This window comes from Aspergillus eucalypticola (genome assembly GCF_003184535.1).
Source record: "Aspergillus eucalypticola CBS 122712 chromosome Unknown BO83scaffold_3, whole genome shotgun sequence".
Taxonomy (NCBI): Eukaryota; Fungi; Ascomycota; class Eurotiomycetes; order Eurotiales; family Aspergillaceae; genus Aspergillus; species Aspergillus eucalypticola.
The window spans coordinates 1,292,124-1,318,357 of NW_020290277.1; the positions used below are offsets into that span (position 1 = coordinate 1,292,124).

The 26,234-nt window shown below is 47.7% G+C and overlaps 10 protein-coding genes and 2 non-coding genes across 12 annotated transcripts; 3 read left to right on the forward strand and 9 right to left on the reverse strand.

Moving 5' to 3' along the window:
• Positions 1 to 501: 501 nt before the first annotated feature.
• Positions 502 to 2,216, forward strand: BO83DRAFT_414231 (T6SS phospholipase effector Tle1-like catalytic domain-containing protein; the record flags this gene model as incomplete). The annotated part of the gene is made up of 3 exons (XM_025534549.1): positions 502 to 896; positions 959 to 1,135; positions 1,198 to 2,216. The coding sequence occupies exons 1-3, from the start codon at positions 848 to 850 to the stop codon at positions 2,214 to 2,216; spliced, it is 1,245 nt and encodes a 414-aa protein (XP_025392382.1). The 5' UTR covers positions 502 to 847.
• A 1,021-nt stretch (positions 2,217 to 3,237) lies between these two features.
• On the forward strand, positions 3,238 to 4,604 carry BO83DRAFT_423531 (MFS monocarboxylate transporter; the record flags this gene model as incomplete). Its single annotated transcript, XM_025535105.1, has 2 exons — positions 3,238 to 3,413; positions 3,470 to 4,604. The coding sequence occupies 2 exons, from the start codon at positions 3,238 to 3,240 to the stop codon at positions 4,602 to 4,604; spliced, it is 1,311 nt and encodes a 436-aa protein (XP_025392383.1).
• Positions 4,605 to 4,837: 233 nt separating this feature from the next.
• On the reverse strand, positions 4,838 to 6,219 carry BO83DRAFT_375117 (uncharacterized protein). The gene has a single exon (XM_025530381.1). It carries the CDS (start codon positions 6,100 to 6,102, stop codon positions 4,888 to 4,890), a length of 1,215 nt encoding a protein of 404 aa, XP_025392384.1. The 5' UTR covers positions 6,103 to 6,219; the 3' UTR covers positions 4,838 to 4,887.
• A 597-nt stretch (positions 6,220 to 6,816) lies between these two features.
• Positions 6,817 to 10,351, reverse strand: BO83DRAFT_304752 (pyridoxal phosphate-dependent decarboxylase family protein; the record flags this gene model as incomplete). Its single annotated transcript, XM_025527234.1, has 7 exons — positions 6,817 to 7,414; positions 7,469 to 8,493; positions 8,551 to 8,659; positions 8,722 to 9,283; positions 9,336 to 9,704; positions 9,763 to 10,132; positions 10,190 to 10,351. 7 exons carry the CDS (start codon positions 10,349 to 10,351, stop codon positions 6,817 to 6,819), a joined length of 3,195 nt encoding a protein of 1,064 aa, XP_025392385.1.
• Positions 10,352 to 11,057: 706 nt separating this feature from the next.
• On the reverse strand, positions 11,058 to 11,879 carry BO83DRAFT_375118 (DUF953 domain protein). The gene is made up of 2 exons (XM_025530382.1): positions 11,628 to 11,879; positions 11,058 to 11,525 (listed from the first exon to the last, which is right to left on the reverse strand). Exons 1-2 carry the CDS (start codon positions 11,843 to 11,845, stop codon positions 11,360 to 11,362), a joined length of 384 nt encoding a protein of 127 aa, XP_025392386.1. The 5' UTR covers positions 11,846 to 11,879; the 3' UTR covers positions 11,058 to 11,359.
• Positions 11,880 to 12,211: 332 nt separating this feature from the next.
• Positions 12,212 to 12,285, reverse strand: BO83DRAFT_t56. The gene has a single exon. It is a non-coding gene; the product is annotated as a tRNA-Val (tRNA).
• Positions 12,286 to 12,693: 408 nt separating this feature from the next.
• Positions 12,694 to 14,064, reverse strand: BO83DRAFT_304865 (putative MFS monocarboxylate transporter; the record flags this gene model as incomplete). The annotated part of the gene is made up of 2 exons (XM_025527239.1): positions 12,694 to 13,478; positions 13,545 to 14,064. The coding sequence occupies 2 exons, from the start codon at positions 14,062 to 14,064 to the stop codon at positions 12,694 to 12,696; spliced, it is 1,305 nt and encodes a 434-aa protein (XP_025392387.1).
• A 1,361-nt stretch (positions 14,065 to 15,425) lies between these two features.
• Positions 15,426 to 16,681, reverse strand: BO83DRAFT_454725 (cytochrome P450; the record flags this gene model as incomplete). The annotated part of the gene is made up of 2 exons (XM_025536992.1): positions 15,426 to 16,047; positions 16,134 to 16,681. 2 exons carry the CDS (start codon positions 16,679 to 16,681, stop codon positions 15,426 to 15,428), a joined length of 1,170 nt encoding a protein of 389 aa, XP_025392388.1.
• A 1,109-nt stretch (positions 16,682 to 17,790) lies between these two features.
• On the reverse strand, positions 17,791 to 17,862 carry BO83DRAFT_t55. Its single transcript has one exon. It is a non-coding gene; the product is annotated as a tRNA-Arg (tRNA).
• A 2,512-nt stretch (positions 17,863 to 20,374) lies between these two features.
• Positions 20,375 to 21,151, forward strand: BO83DRAFT_395783 (uncharacterized protein; the record flags this gene model as incomplete). Its single annotated transcript, XM_025533099.1, has 4 exons — positions 20,375 to 20,540; positions 20,573 to 20,726; positions 20,802 to 20,891; positions 20,950 to 21,151. The coding sequence occupies 4 exons, from the start codon at positions 20,375 to 20,377 to the stop codon at positions 21,149 to 21,151; spliced, it is 612 nt and encodes a 203-aa protein (XP_025392389.1).
• A 277-nt stretch (positions 21,152 to 21,428) lies between these two features.
• BO83DRAFT_395784 (Fic family protein) lies at positions 21,429 to 22,434 on the reverse strand (the record flags this gene model as incomplete). Its single annotated transcript, XM_025533100.1, has 2 exons — positions 21,429 to 22,043; positions 22,180 to 22,434. 2 exons carry the CDS (start codon positions 22,432 to 22,434, stop codon positions 21,429 to 21,431), a joined length of 870 nt encoding a protein of 289 aa, XP_025392390.1.
• Positions 22,435 to 24,549: 2,115 nt separating this feature from the next.
• On the reverse strand, positions 24,550 to 26,164 carry BO83DRAFT_423538 (T6SS phospholipase effector Tle1-like catalytic domain-containing protein; the record flags this gene model as incomplete). Its single annotated transcript, XM_025535106.1, has 2 exons — positions 24,550 to 26,001; positions 26,057 to 26,164. 2 exons carry the CDS (start codon positions 26,162 to 26,164, stop codon positions 24,550 to 24,552), a joined length of 1,560 nt encoding a protein of 519 aa, XP_025392391.1.
• Positions 26,165 to 26,234: the final 70 nt, after the last annotated feature.

The following is a 26,234-nucleotide window of genomic DNA, read 5'->3' on the forward strand; positions in this document are numbered from 1 at the left end:
TAAGCTTATGTTGTAGTATATTATCACGCCAACACATTCCACGTGGACAACTGTACGGGATCAGGCCACTTCTATCTTTTAGTGCAAGGTATATGCATTTTAATTAATCGGATTCTTACATCGCATCCGTGTTATGCCCTAGATGGAATCATGAGGAAGAGATATCCAAGGGGGCAATAGTTTCTGGATTGACAATATATCCCGCACATCAAGAGCCTCATGGCGCTGCAAGCAGGGATCTGTCTACCTCAATGCGCTCTTAGAGGCCTCGTCGTAGCACCACCAGAATAGTGTATAAATATAGCCTAACGCCTCATGTCATTTCGTTTTATTTTGAAAAGCAGCGTCTCGTGAAAGGCTGTCAACCTCGTATTCGTCGATCCGCTAAGTCTTTCATTTAAAGTTATCCGTATTCAACGCCACCCCCTCCTTGTGGGAAAGGCTTCCGCGAACCAACCTCTCACATTTTTTAATTCATGTTTGTGTAGAAATCCACCTATGCTTTTCATGACCCAACACCTTGTTTTGCTTTTGACTTTCCTCGTAATGAGGGATGAGGTTTGCGCTGTAGGAGTTCACTCCGCACCAGCTGTAGCCAAGGAACGCCGCGTCGGATCACCAGCATCTGCTGGATACGAACGAATCTTGGCTTCGTCCAAACTTGCCCAGTCTGCGGGAGACCTCGTGTTCGAGGGCAGATGATGTGAGGCTGACTGCCCCAACGGTGGCTGGGGCTCAGCTGAAGTCTAGTCAAACCCAAATAAATGGAATAGGGGTTCTACGAGGGAGTTCATGATGGGCGTATGAAATAGCATGTGAAACGTGCACTCGAACCACAGACTTCCAGATGTCCACATGCAAAATGTCACCTAAACGTCTCATTGTCTGTTGCGATGGTATGTTCGGTTGTACTACTTGGGGAAAGTAGATTCGTGCTAATAATGGTCGGTTCTTCCAGGAACCTGGAAAGACTCGACAGCGGATTCTCAGGAACCTCCGTCGAATGTTACGCGGTTGACGCGCACTTTAAGCCGCGTGGCAGTCGTGGAAGAGAATGGAGTGAACAAAGAAATTCCTCAAATCGTCTACTACCAGAAAGGCGTTGGGACCGGTCTAGCCGACAAGTACTTCGGAGGTACGGTGTCTAGACGTTGAACCCGACTCGTGTTCCATGGGTATTTCTAATTGATGTACTAGGTGTCGCCGGGATCGGAATCAGTGCGAACGTTCGTGCCGCTTACGGCTTCCTCGTGGATAACTACGAGGAGGGCGATAAGATCTACTTTTTTGGATTCTCACGCGGTGCTTATACTGCCAGAGCAATCGCGGGTATAGTCTGTGAACTAGGGCTCTTGACTCCCCGAGGCATGGACAATTTTGCCACTGTATACGATGACTTCTACGACCGAAAGTTGCCGGTGTACGATGAGGAGAAACGCCGACAGCTGGGTTTCCGCGACCCCCTCCCACGGTTCACAGTAGAGATTGTCGGGGTCTGGGACACGGTCGCGTTCCATAAGCCCTGGATGTTCGGAAACTGGTCAGGGGAGAAACTCGAGTTTCGCAATACGCTGCTCTCTAGAGAGGTCAAATATGCTTTTCATGCACTTGCGCTGGACGAAGAGAGAAGCGCCTATCAGCCCACACTGTGGCATAAGCCAGGGAATGCTGATGGCCAAGAGCTGCTGCAGGTGTGGTTCTCTGGTGTGCATACAGATGTGGGCGGAGGAGGGCAGGACCCCCGACTGGCGAATATCACACTGGCCTGGATGATCGCACAATGCACCAAACATGATCAGTTAAGCTTCGATATTGAGGAGTACCTCTTCGACCGTCCTCCACGACCGTTAGAGGCAGACACAGCCCCATGGGCGACGGCATTCGGCAAAACAAACACGGGAAGCTTCGCTCGGACGGTGGAGACCATTCTGGGCGGGAAGTCAAAGAGGACTCCTCTCCAGTACAAGCAGACTGGCGATGGAAGTCCACAGCCTACCAATGAGGTGATTCATGCTTCTATCGAGGACCGTGTATTGACTGGGAAAGGAACCATAGCTGGGGCTGTACTTTGGCCCTCGCTAGTAATTGAACGCCTAACTCCTGATCAAGAATGGGTACTTGACAGTGGATATAAACTTTTACAAGCGCCAGTGCTGAAAGAGGAACTGTTCATGAAAGGTAGGATACGGACAGTTCATGTGGATGAGGTAGACTGATGTACTATGTTTGGGTATTTCATGTAGTAATAAGACGTCTTCATTAAGAGAGATATACTTGTAACAATTGCTAGACCCAGGCGGATAACTTTGGTAGTAATCCTGATGTTAACATGAAAAGAAAAGCATATCTCGATTCTTCTACTATATAACGTTCCAATATAGTATTTACCCATCAAAGAGGCATGTATACGTATTGCTAAGGAAGATGAATATGATGACCGAAAGTACATACAATGGATTGCTTCTGCGCTGAACGCGCCGATATCAAGGACAACAACGCTTTACTGTATCAAAAATGACAGCTAATACTTCTCTTGGCTACTTTTTCCTGCTTTCTTCAGTTTCTTCCATGGTGCCGAATCTAAGCTTTACCGAGATCAGCCAACAGAAAGCACCATTTTTACCCACCTACACGGCGATGAATCAAGTACTGGAATCCGATAGGGCAGTTCGTTAACTATAATGTCTAAGATCCACAATTAGCGGTAGCACTTATAGAACAATAGATCGATCTCTAATACACACCAATTACTGTCCAAGGCACTACCTGCCTATTCAGTCAGCTCATATCAGAGTCAATAAATCCGCCGCTCTAGGGTCATCTTTGACACTAGGCCCCACCAGTACGGCGAGGATGTGATCCTGCCGCCCGCTACTAATCCGATCGCCTTGAGATCGACTATGCGAGAATCACGAAACTATGTGTGTTCTTAGGCGACCTGTTGCTCATTCGTAGTTACTTCGTATCAGGACTTGTGGTATTACATGGACTATAGGGCAATGGACGACTTGGTACCCAATCACGCAGTAATCCATGATTACAAACCAGCAGGACTAAGACTGGGAGTTAAAGATTGAAGGACCGATAGACAGCTCAGAGATGATAAATGTACTTGATGATAGCTTGGATGGGCTTCTATAATCGACGCTGGAATAGCAAGCATTTTGTTACATCTTCTAATGCATGTTTCAAGGCTCTCAAAATCAATAATCATATCTGTATCTTTAAACCATCAAAATGCTTGTCAAATGCCGCCTTGTGGCAGGTATCATAACAGGCAGTTCTGGCTCTTCAGAGGCAGAAAAGCAGACAACCATAGAGCGGATGGATACGGTCCCCCTTCCGCCTCCTGATGGCGGCTTGACGGCGTGGCTGCAAGTTGCCGGGGCTTTCTTTCTATTCTTTAACTCGTGGTAAGTATAGGATGTGTTTAGACATAGCCCATAACGCCAACCAACTCATATCTCAGGGGCATCCTGAACGCCTACGGAGTATTCCAGAGCTACTATCAGTCCGACCTGATCCCCACATACTCATCCTCCTCCATCACCTGGATCGGCACTGCGCAAGGCTTCGTCCTATTTCTGGTTGGGGTGATTGTAGGCCCCATCTTCGACCAAGGCTTCCTGCACAGCTTGATCGCCTTCGGAACATTCATGGTAGTTTTCGGCCTAATGATGACCTCCCTGTCAACCCAGTACTATCAGCTCTTCCTTGCGCACGGCATAACAGTGGGTATTGGCTGCGCATTTCTCTTCCTACCAAGCATCGCTATCGTCGCCACCTACTTCACCTCGCGCCGCGCCCTCGCCACCGGAATAACAGCGGCAGGAGGCAGCATCGGGGCAGTGGTCTACCCCATAATGTTCGACAAGTTGATCAGCCGAATCGGGTTCGGGTGGACAACACGCATCATCGGCCTCGTAGCGCTAGCCGGACTATCAATGTCATTGCTGGTATTGAGGCGGCGTTTACCACCGCCAACGAAGAGCAAATTGTTACTGGACCTCGCTGCACTCAAAGAACCGCCTTTCCTGATATTCGCCTTCGGTCTATTCTTTTGTTTCGTGGGACTCTATTTTCCCTTCTTCTACCTCCAAAGCTACTTCACCTACTACTTGCACAGCGACAGCAGCCTGGCGTTTTACATCTTCTCTGTCCTCAACGCTACCTCTGTGCTGGGTCGCATCACCCCAGGCCTCATGGCCGACCGTATCGGTGGCCTTAACACATTAGTACCTATCAGTCTCCTTGCGACTATTCTGGCATTTGTGTGGATCGCCGTCCGCAACGTGGGCGGGACCTGTCGTTTTCACCTGTTTGTATGGATACACTTCCGGTGCCATTGTCTCCCTGCCGCCATCTATCTTGACACGCATGTCTCCGAGCCTGGGCGTTGTGGGCACGCGTCTGGACATGATCTTCATGTCTGCTGGTTGCGGGTTCCTGATTGGTACTCCATTGCTTCCCTTGTGTTCGTTCTAGAGCAGGGTTCTTTCTGGAAGGCTCAGCTCTTCAGTGGTATGTTTGTTGCTGCTGGGACGATGTGCTTTATTGCTCTGTGGGTGATTCTGTGGCGGCGACGTGGCGGTTGGAAGATTTGAGACCCATTGAGTAAGAGGAAAAACCTATACACCGCAGGGAAGTTTTGGGTGGTGACGAGGCAGAACTTGTAACGAATATTGTCGACCGACATGGCATTATAGAGGAGTAAGCCCGTGTTGTGATGTTTTACATTACTGAGCCCGGACCATGTGGATAACACGGAAAAGAGAAGAATAGATAATTCTAATGAAATCGAGGCATAATTCTGATCGCTACCCCAGTCCTGCTGGTCCGGATCTTCACTTGCTTGACTGAAGTCTAATTCTATCTCGCCTTACAAATTCAGGAGCTAAGGCTCCGAATTAGCCAGTCCCTCCACCCCTGGTCTTCGACAATAAACCTCACACGAGCCTCAAGCCACTCGGTATTTCCCCAGAACCCCCAAGAAGCCTGGAACCTGCACCAGTCCACTAGAGCTGTCTCCCAGTGTCGTACAAAGGTTTCCCAATCATACCAACGCTCTCCTTTATCCTGGAGCAACATCCTATGGTAATGCACCAGCAAAGCTCGCTCACCTTCACACATTTCCAGTTGTTCTGGTAGCATGTCGTCCTCATCGTCAACAAGCATTTTCAGTGGAACTGAGCATGTGAACAGTTTAGCCAGGTCACAAACTCCCAGACCTAACCCGACATATTGAAAGTCAAAGAACGCTACTTCATCTCCCTTGGTTGTCGTAAAGAGGTTTTCCGACTTGACATCGCCATGGATAAGCGACTCCATCTGCCTTCCACAGGGTGCCAAGAGCAACGCAGCCATCTCAGCCACGGATTGCGATGACCCTGAAGCCGTACACAAGATATCAGACCACTCTGAGTACGTATCCTCTACCAGCGAAGCGTACTCCTTCCGGCGGGTCGCCAAATACGTGTACCCCCCGTTAAGCCAGAGTGCATTCCCTGTCTCCGTATTCACCTGTTCCCGCCTTCTCTTCGCTTCCTCAAGTGGCGGCAAAACATACCCATCCAGACGCCTGTCGTCAGACAACAGCCCCCACGACCGACTATGGAACCGCGCCAACCAGTCCAGCGCCCCATAGACCTGAACACGACTCAACACGCTCCTCTTCTCCCCCGCAACTGGGAACGCAGGCCGCAAATCAACCATAATCGTCGCCATCAAGCCACGAAGTTCCTCTTCACCTTGTTTTCCATGCATGTCTCGTGTCGACGCCAAACATTTGGCAACAGCAATATCGTCCCCTAGTCGGGGGACTACATCGCTGTAAAAGTATTGCTCCACCTCATAACTCAGCATCTTCCGGAGATGTCCCTCATCTTCCTTACCCGCTGCTTTGCGGGGCGGTGAAATGAGCTTCAGAATCAGAGGAAAAGTACTCCCCGCGGCTCTCGAATCCACTCCGCAGAGCTTCCCGAGATGCCCCGCCGCTTCGGCGGTGGTGGCTCGGGCGGTGAGGGCGCAGATGTGCCCGTACCCGGCCCACAGGGTCTGGAGGGTGTTACAGGAGACGAGATCGAGTGAGTGCCACGACAGCATGATGCTGGCGACCCGGGCGGGCTCATTGGTGGGTGGTGTGGGCATGGCAGATATCTTTCAGGCCACTCTTTTTGGATATTTCTGGGTGTGGTTCCTAATAGGCAGCTTAGGACAATGTGAGACCGAACTGATAAGATTAGAGAGAATCTAAATCTAGAATGTATTTTTGGATTTCCATGGGAAAGATGTGCTAGGGTGGACCACTTATGCCAGGAGTGCAGTACTGTTCACGTGAATATTGATGAAGTATGAGATATGATAGATGCGACATCAAGTGCTGTGACATGATTTAGTGAACGGTGTTTCATGTACAATCAATCAACCTACTTCTTAGTACATGGCCACGTTTATATGGGAAACCTTAACGTATTTTGGGGCTTGAGGACTGCTTAACACCTATGAATCCGCTTCTCTAGACTACGTGGCAAGGTATGCGGAGAATGGCTGAAATACTTCTAGTCCACTTCACGAAAGATTGTCTTGTAGCGTTAGTTCTTGGCTATAATTAACTGAGATATATAAGCCTCGAGCTCGATGTAGGCAACTCAGAGTGGCTTGGGCTCTTTAGTAGCGATCAGGCTCTGATTTTGGGCCCTATAAGTAAGTACCTGTGGAGATTCTTGTATGACGATATTATCGGCGCGAAGAGGACCCAACAACAGAGGCCAAGTATTGCTTTGGGGGCATAGAGAACAAAAGGACCGGTCCCTCACATCAATTAGGTAACCCCTTTTCTCGCACAGTCAACTCAGCCGGCCAGTTTGTGTTCAATACACTTCCGATTGCATCAAACTCTTGCTGCCAGCCGCTAGGGTCAGGCGGCACCGATCCATTAGGGTCATAATTGACAGATTCTGCATCCACCTGCACTTCGTTACCCAGACTCATCGTACCTTCAGCAATGGCGTTGCCAAGGTTGTTCAGTAAGCCTGGGCCCTCTGCCCAAGCATCAAAGGGATCTTCCCACACCTTCACCCGCAGATTTTGCGAGCCTTTGCGGAAGAAGAATTTATCGGGCAGAGGCTCGTGAATTGGCTGCATAGCTGCTTCCGGATAGTCTATTAAACCTAGAATAAGCCCCTGGCTTAGATTGTTTTTAATCTTGTCTTTGGTTGCTTGATCAAAGTGTACGCTGTCCGCCGTGAGGGACGCGTTGGGGGCACAGAGCATCATGTGGCTGATGTGAGCTTGATTTTCAGTGCCGTAAAGGTAGAATGGTGTGAAGCTCTGGGGATAATCATGGTCCCGATGCTGTAGGTTGAGAGGTCGGCTCTTCACAATCCTTTTCAGGGTCACACCCGTATACAACCTCCTACCCTAGGGTTAGCTTCTTCGATCCTAAGAAAAGTTAAGTGGGGCGATCTACCTGTGGCCATCTGCGTAAATATGTCCTAGAAAGAACAATCGACGATCTAGCTTATCCGGGCAGTCATGGAAGTGGGGAAAATAGGAAAGAGTTTCTTCTTCAGGAACTTCCGGTTCTGCTTCGCCTATATTGTGATCCTCATCTTTATTCTGACCTTCTTTCTTCCCCTTTTCTGTCATCAGTGGCCTTGAACTCTTCCATGCCAATAGTTTCAATTTCTTTTCAAGGTTGATGTTGTGATGTGACTCCAACGTTATCTGCTTGTATTTTCCACTTCTTTTCAAGCTCACGTAATCGTCTTTGTGCCAGATATCGGCGGTCACGATGATTTGTTCCTTCTTAGTCGCTTCATGGAAGGAGGGCTGGTAAACCAAGAACACCTCATCCGTGCCCTGCATAAGGAACGATGCCTGCTGACGGCCCTGTTTGTTGCGTTCCCGACTGACAATCACCTCCTGCATCACAACTTTCTTAAACTCTCGCATCAACTCGTCGATGAATTTCATATCCGTAGGAAAGGGGCTCATGACGACATTTCGCAATACGAATAGATTTTGCGGCATCTTCTTCACACCTAGTCGGTGCATGAACTCTTGTGCGCATTCGCCGTACAACTCAGGCTCGAATTCCGTCGAGGTCAAGTATAGCGGTCGCGTGGTCGGATTACTGTCTGAAGAGTTAACAGAGAATCTGTCAACAACCCTTTTCATGAGATTGTTTGCTTCTTCCAGATCCTCGTTCAGGTTTCCATGCTCATCAAACCAGTTTAGAGCAAAGGCGTTGATGTTCAAGTCCGATCCCAACTCGCGCAGCAATTCCATTAGCTTTCCATCCTTGTCTTCTGCAGCAATATCGTCATTTGACTTTCTTAGAATCTTGTCTCGAATGAGGTCCCTTTCTTTTCTTGCTTCTGTGGAGAAGTAACCATTTCCATTCTCTGCGGGCGGTCGATTCAAGGGAACGCAGATAAACATCCTATCACGGGTGTCGTTTTCATCTCCTATCGCGGCCCAGTACGCTGATAACTAGATTGTGGTTATTAGCCGATGGTCCTAGCCCTTACTTGAGGTTTGATTACTTACTCTAGCACTGGTAAATGCCGCCTCTCCAAGGAGTGCTCCATAGCCGTATTGATCGAGACCGATGGTTTTGTTTGAGAGCCACGTCGACATTGCTGCAGCTCCTGGCTTACTGCGCGAACATTAGTCTCATAGAGAAGCCGACACGACTCGGTGCTGCAAAGCTTTACTCACCTTCCCTCAACGCCGAAGATTCCCATACTGGAGTCTACATTTCCTTGAGAAAGGTAAGGGCTGGTCCAAGTAACCAAAAACCTCATTCGGCCATCCCGGTACACCAAGCTGCCTGCCGGATATGGAACGTAACCTGCTTTGTGTGGGTCAACTGTAATAGAGTCCACGTGTTTGAGGGCTTTGAGGTCCTCAGCTGTTTGCCTTTTCAGGGTCAAACTTGGAACAAACCCTTTGGAAGTCGTTTGTTTCTTAAGATCTTCAGCTTGTTGCTCTAGCTCTTTACCTCTCGGCAGCATGGTGGCGAAATACCCACCCCATGCCGCATCGGCGTGGAGCAAGAATGACATTCCCATCTTCTCGAAATCATCCCTGATCTTCACAATCTCCTTCAGGTTGTCGACAGCACCTTCTTCAGTTGATCCCATGATAGCAACAACCCCATACACGGGTCGCTTTTCGTCGAAACAGGTTTGAAGTTCCTTTCGTAGTTCCTCAATGTCGAGTCGCGCCTCTAGGTCAACTTTGATTCCATACATGAAGTCGGAGCCGAGACCAGCGATTGCTATTCCATTCACAGTGAGCTCTAGCGCGATCAAAGATTGGGGCCCACTTACCGGCGCCTTTGGGCCAAGAGTAATGGCGAGTCTTTCCTACCATGTACCTGAATGGGAACTTCACGTCGTTGGTAACATCAGTTTCCAGGAAATCCTCTTCCAGTTGGCTTTTACTAATATTTTGGATATTGTACTCCACCATCACCTTGTCCAAAAAATCATTGGAGATATTATGGTGATCATATAGATGCTGGGGAATGCCAAGCACGGTGTCAGGCCGAAGATTTAGCAGCTCCCATGCGGTCATCTCATCAAATTTCCTGGTCTCGCCCTGACAGTTCTCGATCTCGAACTTGCCAGTCAAGAACTGTAGTTTTCCTCTCTTAATAGCAAGGTAGAGCGATAATGGGTAGTATTTCAGGTTGCGGGCTGGTAAGTCCTTCAGTAAGCTCCCATCACGAAAGTCGCACGGGCTGCCTATACTTACCCACCCAGATAGACTCCAAATTGGCGATTGTCCCATCAGCAGTGATGTGACCCCATCCCCGGGGCGAAGCATTGGGGCCAACGTCATACCCAAACATCTCGCAAAGCTGCTCTCCGGCTTTAATCTCCGCGTAGGTCGTGAATGGACTTGCTTCTAGAGCAACATTGTTCGGGTTGTACAGCATAGTCATGAAATAGCCCAGAAGAGCTGGCATGGTCATGTCGGTGCACATATGTCCTTCATATCTAGGTGACCAGAACGGAATTGACTGCTGTCCCATCAGGTGCGCAACTTTTTGTACCACCTCGCTGAAGTTCTTCACAATCAACTGGTATAGGTCTTTGTTCTTTACATCTTCTGGTATGAATGGCTTTTGCGGATTAGCTCCTCATTCGACAAGTCGTGTGGCCTATGCTTAGCCACTTACTTTATCATCGGGGAAGTAAGCTTTTCTAGCATTCTCCAGTTCTTTCAGTGTAGTTTGGATATTTTTCTGGAAGTATTCGAGGTTTCCCGCCTTGGGCCCAATGAAATAAGAGCTGATAATCTGGTGATTACGATCACGCTGCTCAGGAGTACCGGCCGACATGGTTGATAGAAAGACCTTAGGTATAGCAAATCAATATAGAAAATTTTCACGGACACAATCCTAAGCCTCTCGTGTGAAGTTTTCTCCTTTTCCCATCTCTTTTTCCTGACTACTGAACCAAGGTATTTGAGTGCCAACGTCCAGCAGGGAAGTCGTCAAGCTGAGGGTGAATGTAACATTGCCAACCGGAACCTATTCTTATGTGGAGAACATCCAGACTGGAATGTCACTCAGTGCACTCACAGCGTCATCAACGCAGCATGCATTGTCTCTTCAAGCCAGTCAAGACCATGTCCCTTCTATTAAGCTGTCTTCAGCATCATGCTTATCGAGGATATCCCTTCCCGCATATTGACATCCCTTGTTCCACCCTTCCGACCCCCAAATTAGCCCTAAATACGTCCTAATATTCGGACATGCCCGTAGTTCCTGGCGCGTGCGCATGTAACCTTAATCACACATCTTAACTGGATTATGGTTGCGATCCTTTCCTCAGACAGGAGTGGCTTGACCTACCCTACGTCAATTTGTCTCATGGTACCGTGGAACACTTCCCAGATGAGGTAATCATGCAACATTTACCACAATGCGAAAGGTGGGCGGAATTGGGAATTTGTTTATTTCCTTCTCACCACCCGGATTATTCCTCTGTAATTAAGTCCTGGTATTGGCATTATTCGGTCGACCTTGCTGTGCAGTAAACTATCATTTGTGTTGTTCGCGGCAGGGCGCATCAACACTTTCCTTCAGAAACCGGTGCCGAACTCAATATCCGTGAATTCGCCAGATTAAAATCCTTTACTCTACCGCTTATACCCAATGCTATCATCATACCTCATCAACTGAGCTATCCCGGTCAGGTACCCGGGTACTCGTTATCCTAGCCAGGACCATACATGGCACGTGACATGCAATCGTACACCCTCACCGCAACCAAGACACATTCAAATAGATCGTCGCTGTCTAAAACGTTTCATATCATCATCCTGTAATACACATGCAGCTCCCTCACCTCGAACTAATAAACTCGCTCAACTTCCCCTGATCAAGAATCTCCCCCTCGACAAGCCTTCCCGTCTCCACAACCTCTCCATTAACAGACTCATACCGCACCAGCGCAGGAATGTTGTTCACGCTCCATCTTGTCCGGTAGGCGTTCTGTGGGTCTTTCCATCTACAGTAACCCGAGAGAGTAAGGCGGATGAAGTTAGCAAGAACGGACTGACATGAAGTCTATATAGAAAATAATAGAAGAAATGAATAGGGTATATCTTACTCAGGCTTCTGTCCAACCTCAACCACACCAACCTGGGGACCACCCTGTCCCGAAAACGCCTCTTCAATCTTAGGCCATGCGGCACGGACATCCGGGCACCACGCTTGTCCGGTAGCTGGGTCTGCGGAAGACACGAAGGTAAGGAATAGTTTCTTGTCGGCCGGGACCGCAAGGAGGTTCGCCGAGGCGGGGAGCTGGAAGTTGGAGATGAGAGGCATTTTTGTTGTATTTGCAGGTTTGAATGTTAGAGTGTGGATGCGGAGTAATGATGAGGGGATGGGCATTTCAGCTGGGGTTGTAAGCGTGTACTAAAAATAAAAATGTCATTTTTCTGTAAGTGGGTGGGCGGTGAGGGTTTGTTGGTGGGGGTTCTGCCGGAGTTTGTATAGCGGAGATCAGGAAGCTCACGTGTGTCTTTTCTCTTTACTTCATTATGGCTGGGCTGGTTTGACAAAGTAAATAGAGCGGTGGTGAGGTGGTATTGAATGTGAAGTCTAATTAAGTCTAGAGGAATAAGAAGTCCAGCAGGGACGATCATCGACTTGACGGGAAGGGGGGGAAAAAAATTGAGGAAAGAAAAAGAATGACCAGACTGGGGCTCGATCCCAGGACCTTATCGGTGTTAACGATACGTGATAACCAACTACACCATCCGGCCATGCTTGTTAAATACTGTCACATTATTTAGTAGTAAGAGGACTAAGTCTTCTTCCCTCTCCCTTACATCGAAACGATCAATCAGAAGCAGAAAAATCAACACCAACTAATCAGTGCGTATTGTTAAAGCCAGAATTTGGCTAGTTCTGTGTCCCAAGAAGCCCGAATATAGGACACACCTGCTGCGGTCAGCTTGTGTCATCGTAGTCGTGGATTAAATGTAGTATACTACTCATGCCTGTCATACTAAGTTCTTGACCGTTTTTCTTCATTCTTTCCTTCAAGCTATTATATATATATACACATATTTCTACTGAAAAACAACAAGACCAATATACATTAAACCCAGAAGAGAATATTTATTACCATCGTTGATTGTCATTTGATCCCTGCAGTTATCAAAATTGAACTAGACAACGCCACTTTCTCGCTGGGCGTGATCATGTCGCCAAATCGCCCTCATTGGCACCAGAAGTACGGCCGTTGCCAAAGCCATCACTATCGCGCTAAACAATTGCATACCCAGGAATCCGTTGCTTCCGCCATGCCCCTCCAGGGCACCGCCGATAGGCGCACCGATCAATGCACCCAAACTAACAGCAAACCACTGCATGCCCATACGGGTCCCAATGACTGATGGTGTGGGCGAAATGACCGGATGAGCCATCAGAACCGGAGTAACGGCGAGGAAGCTGCCAGTAAATATGCCGAGGAAGACAGAAAAGACAACACACCCAGCGACGGTGTGAACGCCCGTCCAGCCAAAGAGAATAACGGCCGAGGCAGCCATGCTGGTATACAGAACCTTGCTGGGACCAAAACGAGAAACTAGCAGAGGGCAAGCGACACGGCTGATACTGGAGCTCGCGTTGAATATCGACACTATGTAGACGCTCAGGTCCATTGAAGTGTGCAGCACGGACTGGGCAAAGGAAGGCAGGAGGAATAGCGGGACGAAGTAGGACACGAAGAATAAGAAGTTCACTACTGCATAGGCATCGAAGCTCCACTCCTTCAGTGCATGCCAGTGGATGAGCCGGCGTGGCGGATTGGGTTTTGGGTTGGTAGTGGTTATCAACAGCGGGACGGCGACACATGAGCAGGCCACCTGGATAAAAGCCAGGGTGCGTGCTGTCCAGGGGAATCCGATTTGTGGCTGCAGTCGGATGAACAGAATTGGGAAGACGGTTCCGCCTGCGTACCGGCATAGTGAGCGTGACTACATCAGAATCGGAGTATTTGTAGATCAGGACAACGCACCAATGGTGGCCCCGGACGACAACAGACCAACGGCAATGCTGCGGCGTGTAGTGAACAGGGTGGAAGCAAGTGACAAGGCGGGCACGTAGATCAAACCACAGCCTATGCCACTACAGACGCCCTGCGATAGGAATACTTGATAATACTTTGTAGATAAGCTCAGCATCATGAATCCAATTACGTTTAGGAAACAGCCGACAATCATCAGGGAGTGCAGGTATCCCTGATCGAAAAGCGGCCCCGCAAAAACGCCCGTAGAGACCATGAAAAAACTTTGGATAGTGCCTATCCAAGCGATGCGCGATGGGGGACTGGAGCGCAATAAGTCGGACTCGTAATATGCCTGGAAGGCCCCATATGCAGAGGAGTAACCATAGGTTGTGGCGAAGAGTAGAAAGGAGGCAAAAACAGCAGACCACCCAGCGACTCCTCCATTAGGCGGAGCAATAGCATTATCAGCAGCAGCAGAATGGCGCTGGTCTTGCTGGGGACTGGAAGGTCCAGACTCCTTCGATTCCATTGCAAAGAAAGAAAATTAAGGCGTTCTACCCCAAATACAGAAGCTCTGTTGTGAGCGAGACATTTATGTTAGATGCGAGGATACGTGATCGAGAAAACCGGTGAACAGAAGAGTCATGATTTTTGTCCCTAGCTTTCAAATAACCCTTTTAGTAATCCGAAGAGGCAAATATGCAATTATTGAGAGAGCCGATATAGTCGCCATGATATGGGCACACATGATAGTATTCTTCAGCTTCTCCGATCAATAATTCTGCAGCTACGGACAGCTATAGGTCTATCAAAGCCGAGCTCCACTGATTGCCGGCCAATGAAAGTTTATCATGAGCATGTTGGAACCTGAGATCGATCGCGCAGATCATATGCAAGGTAGATCATCTGATAAATTGGCTATGATCTGCGCCCAGCAGCGGCGACTGATTGGACAAGCGGTGAAGATCGTGCTGAAGAGTGCAGTTAAGTATGCAGAATAGCTGTTCAAGCAGGTTTGCAGCGTGGAAATCGAGTTATAGAATTGAATCAAGGTAGACCTGCAGCAAAGTCCTTGTATTCGGATGCTTTCTATTTGACCCTGGTGTGAATTTAAGCCACATCTTTAACCAGAAGGAGGAGGAGCATTGAGCTCGAAAAACTTAGTAGTATTTAGCTACAAAGACACGTGTTCACAAAAATCAGATTTACGCTTCGGAGTCCAACTGGTTCAATTTAATCCTACAGGTGTGGCGGTCATCCAACTGTGTTTCCCGAGAATGCAGCCGACTTTAATAGAACTGCATTGATCTTAGGGTAACATCAACAGTATATACATTAGGAGTTCACCAATCCATTATGCTAAGAGAAATGATTCATTGCTCTCTTCTACCCAGCAAATAAAATCGAGCCCATAGCGCCGGATAACTTATCTCATATATCGCTGCTCTCAACAATGAAATGTCAGAGGCTTGTGATTATTTCAGGGCGGTCGACAGACTGACTAGAGACCCATGAACACTGCTATGAAATCTTGGGCATTTTGCTTATATCGTTACAGTTCAGTATCTAGTTCATCCGTTAGATGTAAATTCCTGGCTCGCTGGTTCGGAGAAATCATTCCTCGAAGCTTGGAAATAGAACTGACCAGGGCTTAAGGAACGAGAAGGGAGGTGCCAATGCGCTTTAGTGGATCACAGACGTGTATTTCAGGCCATTTTCATTTCCCAGAGATGGATAGATAGATAGATATATGAGGCAAAGGGCGAACGAAGCCACGGAGGTTATGATTGAATGATTAAGAGCAAGGCTTGCATTGTATCTGAAAAATGTCATGACCAGAGCAACTATGAACACAACAAAGTTTTCAAACACTGGTCTTGAAGCTCAGGATCAGGCTGCTCTTTTATTCGGAGTAAGAGTAACATGAGGCACATCACCAGCCACTGGCATTGGTACCGTGGCCCTTCCTTTCGGAAAATCAATTCGAGGGAATGGATGACTTTCAAACCCACCACTGATACCCACATCGTACCGACACACAACAATAGCAACGAAGTACATTACAAGTTGAGGTGCCATTGCTTTGCCACCACACTGATGAATGCCATCCCCAAAAGGTCTGAAATACCTAGAATGTGCCAGTTCAGGATTGTCCAGGAAGCGTCGATAATTGAAGTCCTCTGCATCCGGACCCCAATAGGTTCTGCTGACCTGTAAGCGGTTATAGGGGATGAGAACAGTAGAACCCTTCTTTAGGCAGTAAGGACCAATCTCTGTGTCTTCTGAAACATGGCGGAATACGTGGGTGCCAGAATGGAGGCGTAGGGTTTCGGTAACAGTGGCCTTGAGAGTTGGGCAGCACTCCAGCTGTACTGGGATGTCTGCCGATGTCGTAGGGCTGTTTCTCGAAAAGGCCTCTTCGCATTCTTTCCGTATCGCAGATAACAGCCCTGGGTCATAAAGCATTCGGCACAAGCACCAGAATGCGGTAGTGGATGGGTTGTCGAGCATTCTGAGTTTGAATTAGTGACGGTTCAAGTATTGTTCCCAGTCCCAATGAGGGGATTGTAAACTCACCCCCAATAAATCCAAACATACATCATGGCCAACTCTTCTTGTGAAACACCCGCTGAGCGGATTTCGTTTTCGGCTCTAGTCACGAAATCTGCGCAGCCCACTTTGTCTTCCCTGGGCAGGGCAAAGTATCTGGCAAGAATCTTTGATAACTTGTCACAGGCATCGTAAGCTTTTGGTGCGAGAATTTTCGGCCGCCTCGTAAAGATGGCGTACACATTCGTCTGAAGAGAAAACATGTTATCTAGCACCTCTGGGAACTTGTCTAAACACACGTTCCCAAACGCCCCATCACTGACGGTTACGGTGAAGACATCGATGATCCACCTGAATAGTGAAACCTCTGCTGGCGCGGAAACAGATCTTCTCAGCGGATCAGAGGCAGCCAAAGGCGTAAGCGTCTTATCCATTTGTGTAAGTATCTTCAGAGTGAGAGGATTGCTTTGAGGTTGTGCTCGCAGAGCTCTTCGTACGTTCTCAGTGATCGCGCGAGGGATATGCTCTTTCCTTTCGGCAGTGATTGAAGACCATAAGCGAGCTCTTGTTGGGCCCGAGATACCAGATGCTGCCATCAATATGTCAAGAAATTGGTCGTTGCCCATAAACTTAGTTTGCTTGTGGACCTCCGATATCAGTTTTACGTCTTGGATCACATATAGTGATTGACCACCAACTCGAAGGCGATAGGTGCTATCTTCATATTCTTGATATAGCCTGCAGCTCGGTTAGAATTTTAATTGGCGCACTCGCTTTCGAGGGGCCTTACCGTGCGTCATTTATCGTCTTCTCGATATTTCTTAGGAATGAGACTGTGTGGCCGACGCCTGAATACAGTTAGCAACGACTTGAAGAAGGGCAGCTTAACATGGCTGGGGCTAGGCTACTTGCCTGGTATCCAGTAGGGAATCAAGGGGGGTTCTCGACGACGAACGTGTCTACTACTCTGCCGTATCATCGCATACCATAGACAGTATATGACAACCGCAGCACCAAGCAGTACATAGTTGCCAGAACCAGACACAACCGCCACAACAGCCATGGTTTAGTGGCTATCCTTCCTCGTGGGAGGGCTTGAAAAGCAAATGGAAACGTATTTGAATCTGTATAGGTGGTAGCAGGTGTTGTTGTACAGATAAGCCAGATGGCACATGTTTAAATAGAAGACATGATCTCTTTATATTATAAGAAATGTCTTTCACATGTAAAACCAATAATTGTCTGCAGCTTGTTTCATGTTGCATGAGACGAGCACGGGCATTAGGAATATGACGACATGACCATTGAGCTCCTCCCTCATGCAACTTTCAGCCACCATAAAATATTTGGCCAGTTGAAGGTGAGATCAATGCTGTATGATCTGCAAGCCGTGTAGGTCCAGACATATCTTGCAATATGCAAAGCTATCAGCTAACCAAAAAGTTCAGATATCAGCAAAATGAGAACATGTTGTCGTACATGGTGGTCGATGAGCATCCGCACAATACATTGCAGATTGTCTCAGACCGCAAAACCTGTAAGAACGATATTATCTTCGTATTGCGATGAATGCTTTCGAACATCTATGACTCATCACTTTTTGTTGCGTTTACGCGGATTGTGATTCCAACTAATATGCTTTTTGGAGTCCGGCTTTCGCCAAATCTTCGTTCAGGACTGAAGTCGGGCAGGGAAAAAAAAAGAATGACCTACGCAGGACTCGAACCTGCAATCTCTTGATCCGTAGTCAAGCGCCTTACCATTGGGCCAGCAGGCCAATTGATAAGATTTTGTGCATGTCTCTTGCATCTAGTACCACAATCAATGCTAAGGCTGCCTAGAGTTCTCGCAGCCCCCAGAATCTGAACTGCCCCTCCACATCTTCAGAACTCCATGTATTCGCTCGAAGTTGTTGTTCACATTTTGGTAGACATTATTCTGCTTGTAATTCGACATAAACAGCACATAACTCGAATCGTAAGCAACACTACTATGCTCAAAAATCACTATCATCCTCATCCCTGATTGTTCTCGTGAAATGGGTGGTGAACTTGTTATATATAGGATAATGTAGTCAAAGTAGTAGGGATACTCGTGATAGCCTAGTTTCCCCGCCATGGATGATAGCCGTTGAGTTGACATGTATTGAGTATTGGTACTTTATAGCAATCCCTTAATTTACCATGCGACACACATCATATTCTGCCACCGAGTGTAGTCCAGCGCCAAATCTGAACAAGAAGATAGGGCGGGCCGGGTGGTCAGATACCTTCTCCGCATCGCACAAGCCTGGCTTAACCCAAGATTACTTTAGAATGTTGAGGCATCTGCCGGAGTAGGCGTAGTCACGTGCCCGGCGCTCAGGCCGCCCACCTAGGTAGCTACTAATTCAACTCACTCTTTTGCTGCAATTCGCGTTCGTTCGCTTGCTTTTTCCTTGTTTTCGTTGCTTTGCTAGTAATTTCGCGCTTAACATAAAACCTAGCAGCACCTCCCAATTAAGCAATCCGTCCACAAGTGACACACACATGGAGTCATTGCAGGCGAGTACCGATACCGCATACCTTGTCTATGCACGTGCCAGGGAGCAGAATATTTAGTTAGGATCAAGCATCCGCCCACTGAGAACAGTGCTGTGGCGGTAATCAGTGCTATTTAGTGAACAGGGAGCAAAGCTAACGGTCAATATAATTCAACATAGAGAAACTGACATGCAGATACTGATCACGCAGGCCGGAGGGAGTTTGTACTCTAGTGGAAACGATTCATCATTTTCGTCGACTCGCTTTTACTCACAGTGATGTATCTCCATGCAGAATAGCCGCCTCCCACCACCAAAAAGGGATTATTTGTTGAAAATAATAATAATAATGATAATGATAATTGTCTTACAAGGAGCACAGATATTGCATGCACGGTGCAACAAACGTTCTTTATGTGCATATCTATAGTGGTCCCTCCACACTCTGTTCCATTGTACCTAATATTTGATTCTCCCAGCTGATATACGCTATACGGAGGTGCAGCGAGTCAATATCAGGTGCCTTGTCGACTATTCCCTACGTCAGCGCCTCTCCAAAGTGTAAGAAAGAGTTAGTCAAGCGGTGTATATCTTTATTGCATCTGTCTTGCTGTTTGCAGGGAGCGGCCACGGACGGGTGATGACAAGGTTCGGGAGGCAGTTACCGCCAAACTGGTCAGGCTCCGGTCACACCGCATCTTTTCATGCCATCGGCCATTAGAACCTGCGAAAACACGCAATTGCACTGAAATGTAGGGAATTGTAGGTACCGGTAGACCACATTACTATGTAAGCGTCCCACAGCTTCAGACATGCGTGAATAGCCTCTTCCCATTTATTGACACCTGAATGACCCAGTCGTGAACATTTAGACTGGCAAGTGAAGTTGCGCATAATGTATAGTAACGCGAGGAGACGCCTGTGTAGAAAGCCTGGTCATCCTGACAGTAGCATTTACTATACTGTGGACTGCCAGCCTTGTAAGATATTCAAATTTAGAGCGACTGACATCTGTGGCTCCGACTGACTATTTCGGGAGCCAATGTGATGTGTCCTGGAAGTATGCAATGTTGGATCCAGGATATTGTGGAGTACGCAGCACAACAATGTTACTGTCTGTCAAGGAGTGGTGGGATTGTGTGGTATAATCCTTCACACGAACGCTCACAGATATTGTGACTTACAGTCTTGCGCCATGGGTAGAGATTTAGACTCGATACGCACAAATATGCCGCAGGTCGTAGCTCAGCTCCATACCGTGATGTAACTTCCTCCTTTCTAGGTCGTCACGGGTTAACATGAAATCAAACCTACCCTGACTTGGGTAAGGAGGTGCCTCAATCCATCCATGGCCATGACAAATTCCTATGATAAGACTGCTCCTGCCAAATATGGACAGAGAAATGGCCCAGGCAACATTCGACCAAGCGGAGGCCATGGGTATGTGACAAACACAACAACCACACTACACGTGGACTGTTTGCTCCCTGTAGCCCGCAATTCGTTCATTACTATGTGCTAATTCTCGGTCCGGTACTTAATTTTCGAGTAAATTGCTTTTCATTTGCGGGAACTACGGAAGTGCTGTCCGCACATGTTTGTTTACCCCTGACGCTGCAGAACCCGCGGTTTGCCAGGCTAATAAGATTGCGCATCGCCTTTTTGGGCGCTGTCGTTATTTAAGAACGAACCAAGTCCACGGCTATATTTCAGTCGCAAGTATCGCTGCGAACTGATGACACTGCGGCCACAATCATGGAATAACACCATGGACGGCTTTGATGCTACTCAAGCTCCAGCGGCTTACAAAACCGTTGAGCCCATTGTCAATATCCTCACCTTGGCCATGACGTTGGGCTGGCTAGTCAACTACGCTGGCATGATCCATATTTCTTTCAAAGAGAAGACATACGCAATGGGCATTATGCCTCTCTGTTGCAACATTGCCTGGGAATTTCTTACGGAGTAATATACCCACCAAAAAATCGATTGGAACTGATCGTTACGGCAACTGCGCTTATAGTCAACGTCGCGATCATGTACAGCGCCATGAGACACTCACCCAATGAATGGTCCCACGCACCCTTGGTCCAACGGAACCTTCGGTACATCTTTGCCGTGTGTACTCTTGGCTTCCTGACTGGACATATAGCTTTTGCGGCATACATTGGTCCTGAAGTTGCATATACATAGAGTGCGGCGTTCTGCCGATTGCTTCTCGGCACCGGTGGCCTGTGTCAATTGCTATGTCGGGGAAGTAGTCGTGGGGCGTCGAATCTTCTGTGGTAAAACACCTCACATGGTCTAAATCCTGCGCGAAGCTGACACCCATATCACTTGTAGGATATCGAGGTTTATTGGTTCTCTTAGCTTAGTGAGTATGGCTGCGTTACGTTGGAGGTACTGGCCTGAGGCATTTGCCTGGCTGGACAATCCTCTGATTTTGTGGTCGGTGGGGATGTTTCTCTTTCTAGATTTGTCATATGGCCTTTGCTATTGGTACATCCTGAGAGTCGAAAACTTGAACAACAATCGGGACAGTTGATGGCATATGTGGTACTTTGCGTAACGCACAGTGGCAGACTGGCCTGCTGCTGTGTTTATCGTGAGCATAGCCATTGAAGTCACCGGATAGTTATTATCTGAACTAGGTAGTTTCTTCATAAGTATAATTCAGTTATTGGCTGTGGAAGCAAGCTATCGATCCCCACTCAAGGTCACCCGTAATCCTAACCGCGGATAATAAACTGCATAATGTGCCCAGCAAAGTAAAAGTCCGAAAGACGCAAAAAAAAAAAAAAAAAAAAAAAAAGAGAAAACCATCAGCCCTGCTTCTTTCCGCTGATTTTCTGTTTGATGTTTCGAAACCTAGCAACTGACTTTTTCAGAATCAATGCAGCAAGCTCTCCCGAGCCTTCCATACGTTCTCCAGCTCGCTTTTGAATGTCGATGTATTGTAGGCGGCTTTCATCGTGCTCACCCAGACAGACCACGATCCCGGCGTACTTTAACAGTATTGCATTCATGATCAATCGACACATTCTTCCATTACCGTCCGTAAAAGGATGGATCATGACAAATTCATGGCAATATTTGGCAGCCAAGGTGAACGGATCAAGGATATGGGTAGATTCAATCTTATGAATATCTCTTTCAAACTCGGCAACCAGCTCTCTCATCTTCGCTGGGACAAATCTAGGCGAAACGAAATTCGTATTTCCGGCATGAACATGTACCTTTCTATACCTGCCCGAGTATTCCGTCCAAGGGATGCCTCCAGTTGTATCGATACACTCCGTCAGAATCCTGTGGGTACGAAGGATCAGGTCCTCGGAAAGCGGTTTGTCCTTGACAACCATTTCATTTATCAAATAGTTCAGTGCTAACGCATGTTGAACTACCTCTCGCCGGCTTCGGATGATATGAGATGCTGGGTTCTTAGACTGGATCGCCTCGATCAGTTTCTTCTCGTAATCTGTTTCTCTGAAGAAGCGCACATCTTGATTAGCTATCGTCACAACGGGTATCTATCTTTAGAAATTTTTACCTTTCAGGTATTTTTTCTAAATTCACGAATTCTCCTCGAAAGATACGTTCGCAGATTTTGTTGGTCTCTTCCAGGTTGAGGCCAGCACGTTCAATGTAGTTGCTGCCGAAGATCACGGTACCCAAATATCGTGTCAAAGTATCACTGATGAGTGCAGTGCCAACACTGCCCTTTTCTTCCAGCTTTTCTTGGATGACTTTATAAAAATCTGTAGCTTTTTTGAACAGGTCCTTCGGGTGATTGTCATCGAGGGAAATGTACGCCCGGGCAGACGAGTCCATGGATATTGTGTAGAATAGACGGCTTTCGTTTACACGTGAGGCATTTGATGTAGAGGGAGGCCAGCCACGAGTCGTAAAGGCACTGCTGATGGCGCTTCGCATACTGGCAGATGTTGTTGTGCTCGTAACGGGGGAGATGGACAGGTTGTCAAAGAGTCCAGCGAGTTGCCTTCGCCGAGGAGGGACTGATCTTTCATGGCCTTTGCCGCTGAGCAGAGGTATGTTCTCCATGAGTGCAGTTTTATTATTATCTGGTAGACTGATGAAGTAGTAGCGAGGAAAGGTGTTAGTGTTCGAGTCACAAACTTGGGGGTAATTTTGGGTCATCATCATGTCACAATGATGCCTCCATAACCATGATAGTGAATTCACTATCTTAGAAAAGAGCAACATCCTTTGATTAACACATAAGAACGGCTTAAGATGAGGTCATTCACCCGCCTATAGTGTTGTATTGCCAATCACCCGATATTTCTTAGGCAGCAAATGACCGTGGTGAATCTACAGAAACCCATTACGTCGCTGCTGGGTAGTGATGGAGCAGGGAGATCCTATGATAGTATAGTACTCCCATACTCCGCTATTCTAGTGGATGACTTACAACACATTGTATTCCTGGCCGGTGCTGGGTATCTTTGGATTGTGGCTACTTTTGCAAGTGCCATAGATACTATATCAAAGATCACATCATCTTGGAATTTCACCAATATCGAACTGCAAAAATGCTATTCAGGTAAGCCTTGGTACAATAATTACCCAAGACCCAAGCTAGTTATTTTTTTTGAAGTATCGGGGATACTCACAGCATGTTGTGTTCTCTGAGGACACCGAAAATTTATATATGAGATGCAAATCTAAGCGAAGTCAAGCACAATGTTTTGCACAGAGAACCCAGACCCACTTTTCTAGATGGCGTTGATTCGACTGCTCGTAGTTTCATCATGATCCTTTTCCTATTCTCGTTCATAGTATTCGTCACTCTTCTGGGCCACTACACCATGCGATATACACATGTATCCGCTTCACATCCATCATCTGGAGGAGATCGGAAGTCTTGGCTTTATCCACCCAAAACAAATTATTGATTGGCTGCACGCACTACATAAGTATACTCCGTTAATAACCAAGCACATACGACCACAGGGTGTGGAAAACAGGGCTTCCCGTCCGCTCAGCCGTACTTAAGCCACACGCCGGGAGGTTAGTAGTTGGGTGGGTGACCACCAGCGAATCCCTTCTGTTGTATGTTTTTGTTTTTTTTTCCTATTCTGTTATCATTCAGTAGAAAGTTCAGAGGCCAAATAGGTCCTTGTGATTTGTAGTAAACGCAAAAACAATCCAAATTGCCGAGAGAATTGTACGCTATGTTCCCAAAGACGGAGTTGGTCGGGTGGGTATTTGAGTTTGTTTTGTCTATGATGGAATATGAAGACATGTAGATCCCTTATTAACGTTATTTTTACCATTTTAGACAAGAGATCACGATAGCTCTGAAGGGGAATCGCATACTCGGGATATTGAGACATTCACTGCAGCAAGGCAGGGTCGGCTGCTCCTTCTTCCCTATAGGTCTTTCACCACCTTTTCCAACCATCCAACCCAAACTCTTGAGATCTAGATAGTTCAAATCCATCTGCCCCTGCCTTGACATTATTTGATTCCTTCGAAGTACACAGTTTCGCATATTCACTCGCGCCAAGTGACCATAACAAGGAACCACACACCGCGTCATAAAAGATCCGGACACTATTGAGGGACAGATGGACTTATATGCTGCTTGCGAACCATTCAAGCAGATGCCGGTTCAAGGAGGCACGCACCCTTGATATGGTGAGAGTATGCAACTACTTGCGTGGGCAGATGGAATGTGACGGTGTAGGCCCCGGTCTTTGTTGAAAGATGTGTCATTCATCCGTCCCCATGCCAGTGGAATCAGAACTGCGAGCCCAGTCTCTGCCTGGATCTGAAGCACATTCTGCGTGTTGGGACCTGGCCCTCTTCTTCCATTCTTGTGCTGTCTCGTCCTGCAATCGGCTCGCTGCCGCCATAGCAGAACTCGTGACTCATGCGTTATTTGTCCATGGCAAGATATGCAATATAGAAAGCGAAAGCAGTCTAGCCAGTTTCGCTCGACTTTCGGCGGTATGTCTCTCGCACTGGACAGCCTTCATAGGCATGCACCTCCCACGCGCTGATTCCACTCTCCAAAGGTCGCTTATTCTTCCCCTTTCCGTCTCTGAGTAGATTTTCCGGCCTGTAGTCTTGATTGGCCTTCATGCGGCGAATGACTGAGCCATGAACTTTAGCTCCCTTTGGAAGGTCACGTTTCTCCCCAAGAGGGAGAGGCCACCGGACGGGTTTCCAAGACCCATCGGGTTGCAATGCCAATCTCCGAAACGGAAGATACTCGATAACTTTCCACGTTAAAGCGGTGGGCCACGAGACACCTTGGCCATACTGTAGGAAGTCGTGTACATGTCCGGTTGTAGTTGCCCTTCGGAGTGCGGATTTAAAGTCGAATTCGTTCCCTTTCTCACCTGCGTAATCTCCATTGGTTTGGACCCCAGTGCTTGGCTCCGGTTGACCCGGAAGATTTCTATAGGCAGCTGGGTCATCGAGGCAATGAAAGAACTTCATCTTTTCGCGATCGAAGTGAAGCCCCGCACGCTGCGCCTCCTGCACCATCCACACTAATGGCACATGGCTCAGTGCTATGGCTTCATCGTCATCCAATTTTAATCCGCCACCAATATCCGAATGGCATCCGGCGAACCACACCTCCTCGATGTCCTGACCCTGACACGTGTTCTGGCTTTCGTCACGGAGACCATCCTTAGCTTCGGAGAGCGCATTAGCGGGGGCTGGTCGATAGAACGCCTCGCCTGTGCAACGCCCCTGTTGCTCTGGCTGGTCCTGCTTCTTGCGCCGCGTTGACGGCCTGTTAGGATTGCAATCTGAAATCAGATCCTGTCGAAACTTGGCACGATGCTCATCGATAGAAACGGCATGCCGAATTACTCTAGCCGAGGTTTTTGCCGTGAAAGGAAACAAAAATTTATTGCGATTCACCTCAAATCGTGGAATGCTGTTGACGGTGTCAAATAATCCGAGAAAACGAATCTGCGATACAGGACGACAGAAGGTCTCTCGTAGGGCTTTCATGTACTTATATAAATCATCTTTTTCCGTCTGGCCAGTGTCGACGCTGTTGGTACATTTCGCCCACTTCGAAAAGGTCATCCAAACGTAGCGTACTTTCCCTTCATTCCCTGGCTCTAGCAGACCAACATGGTCTATCATTTCCGCAAGCATGCGAGCAACATACGCTCCACGACTGAAACCAAATATGTATATGGCATCTCCGGAGCTGTAAAAGCGCATGAGGAATCTATAACCGTCAATGACATGCTCGTCAAATGTTGTGCCTGCCGCGGAGTCCTTCATATTCGTAAACCATCTCTTCAGGCGATTAGTGCTGGCTTTACTGGCTTGCCAGATCGAGGTGGTATGCGTCCCAAACCCCGGCTGATAAAAATGAAATTGACGAGGGTCATGGCGGTTTAGCATCTTCGATTAATGTGAGTGTAGCCTGACGAGATTGGCTCATGATTTAACTACTCACTCTGTAGATCTTGAGGACATTACTGTCTGATTCGTCTCCGCGAAATTTATATCCGGTTCCATCGAAACAGAGAACAAACTCTCTGTTCTCTGCGGCAGTCCGCTCCATGCTAGGTGTTGCTTCTGAATTCTGAACAGTTGCACCATCTCACCGAATGCTCAGTGGCACTTCGTTCTTT